This window comes from Homalodisca vitripennis, chromosome 6 (assembly GCF_021130785.1).
Source record: "Homalodisca vitripennis isolate AUS2020 chromosome 6, UT_GWSS_2.1, whole genome shotgun sequence".
Taxonomy (NCBI): domain Eukaryota; kingdom Metazoa; phylum Arthropoda; class Insecta; order Hemiptera; family Cicadellidae; genus Homalodisca; species Homalodisca vitripennis.
Window position 1 is genome coordinate 149,864,233 of NC_060212.1, and position 12,609 is coordinate 149,876,841.

At 37.1% G+C, this 12,609-nt stretch overlaps 1 protein-coding gene across 1 annotated transcript in view; it reads right to left on the reverse strand.

Moving 5' to 3' along the window:
- LOC124365008 overlaps positions 1-12,609 on the reverse strand; it is a 262,674-nt gene that overhangs the window by 17,534 nt on the left and 232,531 nt on the right. Inside the window, exon 3 of the mRNA XM_046820884.1 lies at positions 6,564-6,683. Within this exon, the coding sequence (XP_046676840.1) occupies positions 6,564-6,683 (120 nt within the window). The remainder of the gene's footprint in view (positions 1-6,563; positions 6,684-12,609) is intronic.

Consider the following 12,609-nt stretch of genomic DNA (forward strand, 5'->3'; position numbering starts at 1 on the left):
CAACTGTACTGATTGGTCGTTATATAAGTGTAACAGCCCCACGCAATAGTCAGTGTGTCTTTCCACCATGATTACTAATACTAATGTCACAACAATGCCACAATCAGATATGATTCAGTTAAGAGGGGCAATTCAGGCGGTATCAATTATTGTCATTTTCGCTTATCGGCTGCCACTTATGTGTATATTCCGTAAATAGATCCGTTCAAAGAATCATCCATGGGATTGTATTTGCGAGAGGTTCTGAATAAAAACAAAAATACTGCTAATAAATAGTACAACCCTGTCATTCTCTGTAATCAGATCTCTGACGTGATCAGAATCTGTTATACGTTAATCTCCATTGTTCTTAGATGTCTCGATCACTGTAATATAATCGATACATTACGAGGAAACAGAAAAAGAACGCAAGTGTCTGTATTGTACAGTAATAGCTTACATTCAATATTCAGAAATAATATAAAATTGTAAGTGTGTTTTAATATTTAGGGGGAACATTTCAGAACTGATTCACCGCTGGTTTACTGTGTACTTACTCGGGGTTACTTGCAATACTTGAGAAAAACTGAGTAATGAGTTATGTTAAATTATATAAGAGTAATGTTAAACCTCGAACACTTTCACACGCTTATTTCTTGTAGTAAATTTATGGGTAAACCAAAACACTTTTTAATTTTTTCCGAATAATGTTTTTAATTAAAACCCGTTATTTAATAATACATTTATCTTCGACAATTCTACAATCAAAAGTAAGGAAAAAATATTTTGAGGTTTACCATTGTTTTTATGGGGTTAAAATCGAGAAGACTACCATTATTTACCGTTCTTAAACTCGTTCTAAACTTATGCGAGACGTTAATGGTTAAGCATATATAAGACTCTACAGTAAACCCCAAAATCGGCAGTTGAAGTCGCTTAATATATTAAATAATAATAAATAAATAAAAGATAATTAATTATTAGTTCTAGCCAATACAACCAACTCTTATTAATAACAAAATATTTACTCAAATACTGTCATTATGTTTTAAATGATTAGTCTAGGAAAATTTGACAACATCTTTTTTCTCATTTGGGATTTGATTATTTTGGAGGTAAGCCTCAAAGAGGTGATAAGTGTTGAAATATTGTGGTGCCTATGGTCAATTTGGGAATCAACGAAATCCTTTATTTTTTCAGACTGACAGTCCGTTGCTAATTAATAAGACGAGGCCACATTCTGACTTGTTGGAAAACACGATCCAGGTCAGTGGTCCGTGTATAGGAAAACATGAGAGCACAGTTCTTTCTACAACACAGATCTGGAAAAATCATGCGAACATGCCGCATTTCTCTTTCCCAACCCTAGTAAGTATATACGGTCCCTCTTTCCCAACCCTAGTAAGCATATACGGTCCCTCTTTCCCAACCCTAGTAAGCATATACGGTCCCTCTTTCCCAACCCTAGTAAGCATATACGGTCCCTCTTTCCCAACCCTAGTAAGCATATACGGTCCCTCTTTCCCAACCCTAGTAAGCATATACGGTCCCTCTTTCCCAACCCTAGTAAGCATATACGGTCCCTCTTTCCCAACCCTATACGGTATATACGGTCCATCTTTCAAAACCCTAGTAAGCATATACGGTCCCTCTTTCCCAACCCTAGTAAGCATATACGGTCCCCCTCTTTCCCAACCCTAGTAAGCATATATGGTCCCATCTCTAAGGTCTTAAACCAAATCTTATACAGAATAATTACTCCGTTGGCATGGTAGAGTTCGAGAATCGGCGTTGAAATTCCTCACCGCCGCCGTTGTGACACCTCGGGACATGACGCGGCCGCGCCGTGACACCTGAGGCGAATTCATCGCCACCGGCACGAAAATATCGGTCTGAATTTCCTGGAAAGGAATAATGGCGGGACTGACGCAAGAACGCCGCTTTGCTGTAATTGACTCTCTTCTGGTCTGAGCTCGACAAGGATTTAGCCTAACCACCAACTACTGTGGAGGGTACCCGCGATGAGTGCATGAGTACATATACATCATCGTCGTGTCTTTTTTTTTGTAATTAAATACAAAAAACTAACAAACTAGTTAAACATTAGTAATAATTACTGACACAATTACTCCCTCGTACATAGGAATATAGTAATGGTTTAACGGTTGATAAGCAATGTTAAATGTAAAGAAATTGATTTTAATTTCGCCTCTGTATGCTATAAGAATGTACTAATAAAGAAATCCATTAAATTGTCAACAACAATGAGTTTGGTGGTTGGTTACTTAATACTTAAACGGATATGAAATTTTGGAACCACAATAATTGGAAAAGAAACAACAAATGTACATTCGAAATGAGTAAGTATGAGTTGACTTCCAACGTTGTATCTTCCACTATGAAAGTTCTATTTCTGCTGAGTGTATTGTTCTTGAATAAGTTTTTGAGAGCAATCCATAAATTAATTATTTAAACATTGAGAAGTTAGTGACAAATCAAGGTCACGAGCTGAAAATAAATGCTTATGAGGTTTAGTTTAAATTTACGAATCAGAGAAATATGAAAATAAAAAAATCCGTAGTAATTTCAGCTATATTCAATTCTTCTATGTTCTCGTTTTGAATGTTATAAACGTGGTTAAATTTGTTTTGTTGTACATTTCTTCGGAAAATGCTAAAATTCCACTGTTTTTTTTGTTTGTATTTTTTATTTAATAATAATGATAACAGCCCATCAGCACTGGTTAGCAATTGTTTCCATTGCGTGATTAATGTCAGTACGCTGTCAACTTAATAATGTTAATTTGAAACTAAACCCACTGTTACTCTTGTTATTTACCACAGTAAAGCATTAGCTTTTAACACGCCAACAAACCAAAAGTAGCAAATGTTGATAAAACAATAACTAATTATCGGAGTCAACACTCACGGAGTATTGTACTTTAGAATATAAATATTTATACTTTTTATAAGAGGAGTGTCGGTTATATTACATGATCCAAACGATTTCGAGTAATGATGTGCAAATTTGTAATAGTATCGTATTTATATCGAGGGGTAAAACATACTAAATCAAAATATGTAGAGTAAAACCATTATTACTGTATGAACTATTTAACTACTAAGTACTACAAAGTATTATAATGGTATTATTAAGTAATGGTTTTTATTCGGAAAATGACAAATAGTTAGACGTATAAAGCACTGGAGATGATTTTATCGTAATAAGTACTAAAATAACAATTAAAGCTGGTTGGAATAAAATTATAACGCAGCTTATCTAGCCAACTTACTTTCAAGGCACACATTACTTTGTTAATTACTGCAAACATTCAATTAACTAATTAATTAGCCTACTGTGTCTGGCAATGAGCAGGAACGGCTAAAATGTCACGGTCTGCTCACAACAGCATATGCGCTTACTTCATTCGGTAAAGGACAGCTAGCTATAGGAATATTTTCACATCTGCTACCAAAATCTGATCACAGACTAAGAATTACATAGGTTTGTGTCTTTGTGATCATGTATGCTAGTGATTTAAAACAGAAACGTTTTCCGTACAGACTTTAGAAAAGCTCCAAATAAAAAACATAATTTGGCCATTGGGATTTTAGGACTGGTGATGGGGAAATATAGGACTCGTCACACCAATTCAAAAAATTAGTGGCTGTTTATCGTATAAAATATCGAATTAGCCTACCGATTGTGAATTGCTGACAAAAAAAAACTCTGACGAATTAGTTCATCGTATTTATACTGCAAAAAACTAATCTCTCTCTTAAAACAACTTTAACTATATAAACTTGTGTATTCTTATAAAAACGGGCTTACGTTCTCTTATAAAAATGTACTACGCATTGATATACAAGATTGTTAACAAATGACTGTTTAATAAGATTAATTTAATGCTTACACAACTGCTGACACCCCCGTTCGAACAAAGGAGAACCTAGTTTCAAAGTCTAGTTCTGATTATTTTAACCCAATTATTTTTTATACGAAGTATTGATGCAGATGACTAAAGAGTGCGGCGCTATCTTATCTCAGACCACGTGACCGGCCACGAGAGAGGAAATAAACCGTTAGATATGGCGTCGACTGAGGAAACCGGATTAACTTGTGTACACTTGCTATTTTTGGTAAGAGCGACGCCTCGTGACATATGAGCACATTTATTTTGCTATGACGTAGATATGCTATTTATAACATAATATCTACCATCCATATTAAAGTGTTTTCTATAGTATTCCTATAATAATGAAATTGTCCTATAGTATTTGATCTGAAAGTATTTCCTATTGACAGTGAAGTGGGCCTATAGTTTTTTCAGAAGCTTTTGATCCAAGTTTCGTACAGACAATGAAGTGGTTCTATTGTGTTTCAAAAGCACTACTTCGAACAACGAAAAAGCACGTTTTTTGTAATAATCGGGTAAAACTCTGTAATAATGTGTGAATTTCGAATCAAAAGGAAGTTACTTCTACAGTTCAGCATCCTATTATTTATAAATACAGAACTTTACATTTGGAATCTAAAATAGGACTCTGTATCAGGTTCAGACTCCTGTTATTGTGTTGTTCTAAATAACAGCGAAAGTAGAAGCACGACTGTGAAACATAATCATACTTCTTTCTCGATATGGTTTGGCACAAGAAGTAACTCAAAAGCTAGAGGTAGACTCATAATTATAAACATATATTTGTGACAATTAAAATTGTCCTTTTTTAAAGTTTATTATCGATGGATAAAAGATAATCAGATTTCGGATATTTGCCATCAATATATGTTACGAAAGCTATAGTAGTACGAGGATTGAAATCTACTTTCTTATTCAGATGTTAAAAACCATAGTACATAAACATTCACACAAACACTTACAAGTGCTTTTTTAAGTGGCAGTCCAGTGCCACTTTTGTGCTTTTAGTTTTTAACTTTAATTTAACTTTTTAATTTTTAAATTTTTTGTTCATGATTGACAGTACGATTTACTGCCACAAAGTATTTTGCTGCCACACTTTTTAGTTTTAAATTTTTTTGTGCATGTCCATGTATTGGTGTTTTTGACACATACACAATAATGCAGATTTCAATCCTGGAAACGTGTGTTATACTTTTTGTAACATATAACGATGGAAAATGTCCGTAACCCCATTAGCATTAAAATTGTTTTCAAATGAACCCCATAAAATATTTTAAAGAGACCTTATTTTAAATAAGAAAATCGCCTGACTACATGAAACACTCACATTTAAGTCCAATTCGAACGTTTGCTTACAAAAATTATAAACATTACTAAATCAAAACCTTAGGCACTCGGAGGGATTTTGTTTAGTAGCCTGTGGTATACCGTGGCCTTGACATAGAACCGAGACAAAGCACAATATGTTGACACAAGTTACAGCTTCCGCAACCACACACAACGCGAGTGCCAGGCAACTGTCATTGAGAAATAAATAGAGGAGTCAGCCAAGTAAATCTCTCATGTCTTCGAGAAAGCAGAGGTGGATGGCAAACCCACCAACACTGAACTGCCATACGTAATGGCTAATCGATTTAAAAATCCATTCTTTGCTAAAAAAAATCGTATGCAAATAAATTATTCAATTATTATTATTTAATTCTGAATACATGCCGGCGAACCCTGGTCACAGGAGGGTCGTCAAAATAGGCGATGTCCATAATCGAAGCCTGTCCACGGCTTGGACACGCATGCAACTTGGAATAGGGCATCGGTCAATCTTGAAGCCACCTCCTAGTGGGGCCTAGTCGATAGCCACTTCGTGCGGGCAGGTAGCTCGTTACATTATTCACAGCAATGCTTCACGCTCATGTCGCCGTGTCCAACAAGTCACACCATGGCCGGATTAGCCATCATTTTCAGCCTTACTTGTAAGAGTAGACCATTACTTTGCACCGAAGCATTATCAAATATAATGAAAAAAACACTCCTGTGTTTGCATGGCATCTCTGAATCTTCTCACCTTTTAGAAAGTCGAATTGTACCTCTTAAATTAATAAAAACCTAAAAGATCCATCCTAGAATGAAATCACCGCTTTCATAAAACCAACGAGGCGGAAAATACGTGGACATTGAAAGAGGAGTGGGATTAAGGTATAGATTGTTGTAGAAGCGTTCAACGTACTCGATGGCGGGGAAAATTGTCTCAATGTGTCCCAGTAATGAAGGAGAGGCGACAGAAGAGGCTAACAAAAGTGTTATGGGCCTGTAACTGTCAAGAGTAGGACGACATCCACGAATCCAGCCGTCGAGGGAGAAGGAAGAGAAACTACAACGGTGACTGATCAAGTGTACTCGTCAAGCAAGTGACGGAACACATGATAATGAGAGTATCCTTCATTAAAAACCTCAGATGTCAATGATAAGAGAAAGCGAAGGAAATGAAATGGACATTGAATCGCGATAGACATCCTGCGTCCTGAGGCTCTAGATTAGTCTCTAATTATCTTGCAAATTATTTTCACAGCGGGAAAGCAACGGCTTAGAATAAAATATCCACGCTTGAAGGAGTGAAACAATACTTCCAGTAGATTATTTAAGGAGAGAAAATCTCAAATATACTGACCTCTGCTCCATTTTTGGAAGGCATCCCATGCCTCAGCTTATGAGTCGGCTGCTGAGGCGCTTTGCTGACGCCGTTGAACTTGGCCAACAGGTCCTTGCTGAGAGGTAACGAGCCAGGACTCTGAAACAAATATTTTGCAGTTATTAACCAGATTCAAACATAGTCATTTATTTATAAATATGGTTCGCAAATATGTGTGCTGTTCAAAATAAAGTATAACCAATCCAGATACAACTCTATCACACATTAAGAATCAACAGTGTATAGAGTTAATCTGGAAAAGTAGTTTCTGGAAAACATTCAATTTCTCAACACCTGCAAGGAAGTAATTAGTCTAACCAGAGGCATGTGTTTCTTGGTAATTTGACATAAAAGACTCACTATAAATTAGCTTGACAGGAACAATATCGCTCAGATTTCACAATTTTTATCAGCTGTCTTTTGATCATTTCCGGTCCTATGTGTTCGCGTATCGCTCCATTCTCACTTCAAAGATTCCGCTCTGCAGATAAACAATCCGATCCTTCGTTAGTTTGACACACAATGTCATAAATTAATCTCTAATCATTCCTAATCATCCCTAAAGTCTCGTAAATTAATTACAAAATACTGCCATCAAAGATGTCATCGTGATGAATGACATGAACGGCGGAAATGTAAAAGCAAACCGCACTCTAGCTTCTTTGCAGTTAGGCAGAATATACCACCAAAAACTATTATTTATTAATTACAGAATACTTATGGTTTTTTTAAAATGATTACGTTGTGATCCAAGGATTCCATGATCGTAGTAGCCTACACAAACGGCTGCGTCTCTCTTAAGGGGATAATATTTTGGGTCTGTCGTTTGTTCGAGAATGATGACGTCTGGACAGTCCTCTGCCGGAAAGGACCCCGACCTTGCCCCGACGTGCGAGGACAAGGCACGGTCCATGATTCGTGATGGGCCGTAACGGTCCGCGCAGTTGTATCGTAATGGCCTACACATCGAGCGCCGCGCCCATCATCTCTTTATCGCCTTGGAATTTGAGAAAAACACGGCGAAGGACACATTCAAGCGCTCAATCATAAGTGTCTCATCATACAGATTTCAGAGGACTTTTAGCTCCACTAAACGGTACTCTCACCAAGATGCCGCGATATTCCAAGCATTTAGACCTTATCCGGGGAAGAATTAAGGCGCTTCTCTCTCAGAATCGCATGGCCAATGACTGCGTCGAAATTGGCCGGAGAACTTTTTAGGATTTAATGGAGCACTTGATAGCATCGTTGGTAGTAAAATACTTTTACAAAACACTTACGACTCCCAAGGCGCCACGCCGACGCCATCAGCGTGTCGTGACCACAACGTGGGGTCCACTTGATGAACTAGGAGCACACGAAAATTCTTTTCAGTTTTCCAAAACCCGACTGGGGGATAAGAGGATATACATTTAGTACGACGCTACGCGTCGGGAGGGTAATATACAGTAAACAAATATAAATAGATGATGGAAAGACTGGCCATCTCTTATAGCGTACACTACTGCCGACAGTCTAAAACAATAGAGCAGCACTACAAATGTAATTCAGTAATAAAATACATAGATTGAAATCAGCACCGATAACATTGATCAACTATAGTTTGCCCTTGACATACAGATGAAAGCAGGAATATCGTGTATCGATTCAATGGACATGACCGACAATGGTGTAAGACTGATATAAAAATAAAAAATGTAATATGGAACTGACGTCAAGAGTCATCATTATTATAACAAGTAAATTATTAAGATCTATACAAAATTTAGATTTATCGTCATCGAATTATCATACCGCCACGGCAAACTCATTTGCATCTGACCTTTTTTTTCAAGGTAAAATAAATAAGAGTTCACGAATATTACATATATATAAATATATATATATATATATCTAATAACCATATATATACTATAAATATATACAGGGTGTATATTCAAGTCTGGAAACACCCCAAAAAACCTTTAATAATTTAAATATAAATTTGAAACCTCTTACAATCTCATCTTCCGGGTTCGGTGTCTTTTTTAGGTCCGTAGAATAGAGATAGAGAGTGGGAATATTATTTTGGGATATTTGTGTTGTTATTTGCGTTTTTTTTTCAAACACCAAAGCGGTGGGGACGTCCCTGCCGAGGGTAGTCGTGGAATAATGGAAGCCTATACCTTGTTGATACATAATTTTTTAAAGGTAATAGCTTACTTACACACCAACGTCCTAACCCCCTCCAATCGCCATTCCCCAAAAGCCCCCTCCTGAATTTGAATGCCACAAACCGCATCTCAAAGGGAATGTATTTTCATCAGAAAATAGAGCATTTTTTTAGTATTGAAAAATTTACTGATGTTCAACAATGTAATTTTAACATGTTCTTGCCACAAAATGTTTAACACTAATTTTTACGCATTTTATAAATGTTCAATTAAAATAAAATAAACAATTTTATTTTTAAAGCTGGTTTCATTATACAAATTTACCAGTTTTTTTATTAAAATGAATAAAACTTAATGCGTCCACTTTCTCGGAATTACTTATGAAATCTGTACTTCGTGTTTTTCCTGTTCAGCAGGAAGGATTAAAAAGACAAAGGTCACTAGGCCCTATGAATAACATTATTGTGTTATTACATCGATCTGGTCTACAGGTTATCTTCAGTTTGTTGACATGGAGCTTTCACAAAAACATTGACCAGGTCTAAGTAGCTTGGTGGAATTACAAATGGACAAAGGTCATTATCATTCTGTCGAGTTAATCAGGTGTCGCTGAAGCATTGCTGTCAGACAAGTTATCTAATATAGCAGAATTTCATGTTTTTTATTTTTCATTTTATGGAATTTTCTGAAAAGAGAACGAATTACTCTGTTGATTGAAGCAGTGATACTGTGGTAGCGCCCTACACCAGCCCAGCAGGAACGGGACCGAGGATATGCCGATCGGCATAGATCTTATCGGTCAGTTTGTAATTTGTTTAATGACACATTATTCCCAGAAGGAATCCCATAAGTGTTTTTCACAACAATCAAAACAAAAACTATTGAGCGTTTTGAAATGACAGGGCTACAGTCCGCCATGGACAGCCCCCAGAAAAAAAACAGATGTAACGTAATTGGCCAAAGTCGTGTAGGAAACAAACTGGCAACATATGAAGAACATGCACAGGATGTGTTTGCAAACAATTATTGAAGAACTCCAACATACATCGCTCAGAAAAGCTGCACAGCCAACATGATCCAACTCTGCACCCTATTTCTGTGAGTAAGATTTTTGAAAATTAATAAATACAAACCATTTAAAGTTCATTTATGAGTTCCAACAATTAAGTGGAGGATGATTACGACAGAAGAGTTGAAACTGGTGGAAGGGTTTTTTATTTATTTTTGTTTTGGGGGGGTTGGGAACGTTGGTGATGAGAAAATGTATGACAATGAAGAATTTTCTGACAACATACTATTCTTCTGATGAGGCAACTTTTTTTTCCTAAATGGCAATGTAAACAGCACATGCCATCTACTGGGCGTGGGGTGGTGTAACCCACATTGGATTACTAGGTGATATCCCCGATTCACAGCAACCACTAAAACTGAAACGTATGGTGTGGAATTTTAGGACCGGCACTAAGTCATAGATTACTATAAAATTGTGGACCCTTTTCATACGAATTACACAAAATCGGAAATTATTAAAGGCCGAACTTTACTACAATAAGCTCCAAAAAGAAATAAATCCCACTATCAAATAGCATCAGGAAGAATACTTTGAGATGCAAATGGTATAATGTCCCCAATTCAAGCTACTCTTCAATCAACACATGAATGCGAGGGCAAGTGGGGTTTTCAGCAGGATGTGCTACCACCCTATTAATGGAGACAGGTAAGAGATTATTTGGATTTAATGGTTTCCCTCATAATGATTTGGCCGAGATAGGAAAATAAAGAAAAAAAATAAAAAAAAAGTAAAATTATAAAACAACAAAAACAAAAACAAAAATAACCAAAAACGAAAAAAGTAACGAAACAAAAAGAAAAAAAAAAAAAAAAAAAGAAAAAAAAAAAAAAAAACAAAAACAAAATAAAGCAAAAAAAAAAAGAAAAAAAAAAAAAAAAAAAAAAAAAAAAAAAAACGACAAAACGATCCCCTCCCCCCCTCCCCCCCCCCCCGGTCCCCCCCCTTTTCCCGCCCACACCCCCTCCCACCTCCCTCCCACACCCCCCCCATCCTCCCCCCCCCCCCCCCACTTCCCCCTCCCCCACTCCCCCCCCCCTCCCCACCCGCCTCCACCCCCCCCCGCCCCCTCCCCTACTCCCCACCCCCTCACCCCCCCCCCCCCCCCACCTTCTCTCCCCCCCTCCCCCCCCCCCCTCCCCCTCCCTCCCTGCCCCCCCCCCCCCCCATCCCACTGACTCTCCCCCCCCCCCTCGAACCCCCCCCCCCCCCCCCCCCCCCCCTCGACGCCACCCCACTCCATGTGCCACCCCCTCTCACCCGAAATTACCACCCCAATACTATAAATATTATACCAAATGGTACAATAAACATAATCCAATGTTTATAGAAGAAAGCCTCAACATTTGGAAGACCTACCGAAACAGCTGAACTGGATTATGGAGGAGATTGCTTTGATAACTGAAGAAAAGATAGAACCTGTTTCTCGGTGCTCTGTCCCTCACAAACCTCTGTACGAAATCAATATTAAAAAAAAAACACAAAGCAAAAAGATTGGCTCATTGTCATAATCCGTAGAAGGAGACACAGTTCGAACATTTGCTTTGACCACCAAATGCACGGTAAAACGTTTGTTGAAGACTTTTTCCTAAACAGCATACATTTATTTTTTATTTGTAATAAGAAATCAATAACATAAGTATTTCCATCATAAATGTACTCAGCCCTGGCCGTAATAAAACTGGCAAACAAACATTTGTGCTAATAAGAACCAGACTTAAAACTGGAATTTGTTGTTTTAATATAATTGAACATTTAAAAAAATGCTAAAAAAAAAAATTAGTGTAACACATTTTGTGGCAGAACCATCGTTAAAATTTTCATTGTTGAACACGAGTAAATTTTCAATACTAAAAATGCTCTATTATTCTGATGAGACATAATTCCCTTGAGATGCGGTTTGTGGCACTTCAATTCAGTAAGAAGCTATTACCTTTAAAATTATGTAATCACAGAGGTATTAGGCCTTCCATTAAGAATATTCACTATACCCACGGCGGAACGTCCCCCGTTGGTGTGGACCATAACAAAACTTTGTTTTTTCCAAAAAGTAGATGCCCAAACTCCTCTATTTAAACACCACGATTAAAAACACCGATCACGATGTAAGAGGTTTTCAAATTATATTTAAATTATTAAAGGATATATTTGGTGATTCCAGACAATAAATACACCCTGTAATATATAATATAATAAGAGGCATCTTAGAAAAATCCAATCTTATCATCAATGTTTGGAAGATTGAAAAAAAGTGTACCAGAAGTGCAAACGGAACGATGATAGAGAAGAGCTCCGGGAGCCAGATATAACCACGTTATAGCGGGGCACTGCCCTTTAGTCCTCTACTGCCGCACGCTATAAGCGTTCCCTGTATTGCAACCCAGCCAGTCTTATCTTGATGGCATTGCAGGCTTTATGTTATGCCTATGGTTCGTTTCCACAGTACGGCTATAGATCTCAGTTTATCTCCTGTACGATAAATCATTGGATGATTTAGCCTGTTATAATACTCCAGTTCTTTAATTTGTAACACGTCAAAATAAACAAAATCTGCTATTTGAAAATCTGTTTTCTAGTTACCGTTTATCATCATTCGGAATATCATATCATCACATTCAGAAGATTTAGACACTGCGCAAATCGTTGAATAATCCAAAAACAATTTAATGTCATCTTCTCATCGCCTCAGATAAAACAACAATAAATTGGTGCATAATTGTTCCAAGAGCTTTAATTCGTGTAAAATATGAGAAAACGCCAAAATAAACACAAAACCTGCTAGTTGAGAATCTGTTTTCGAGTT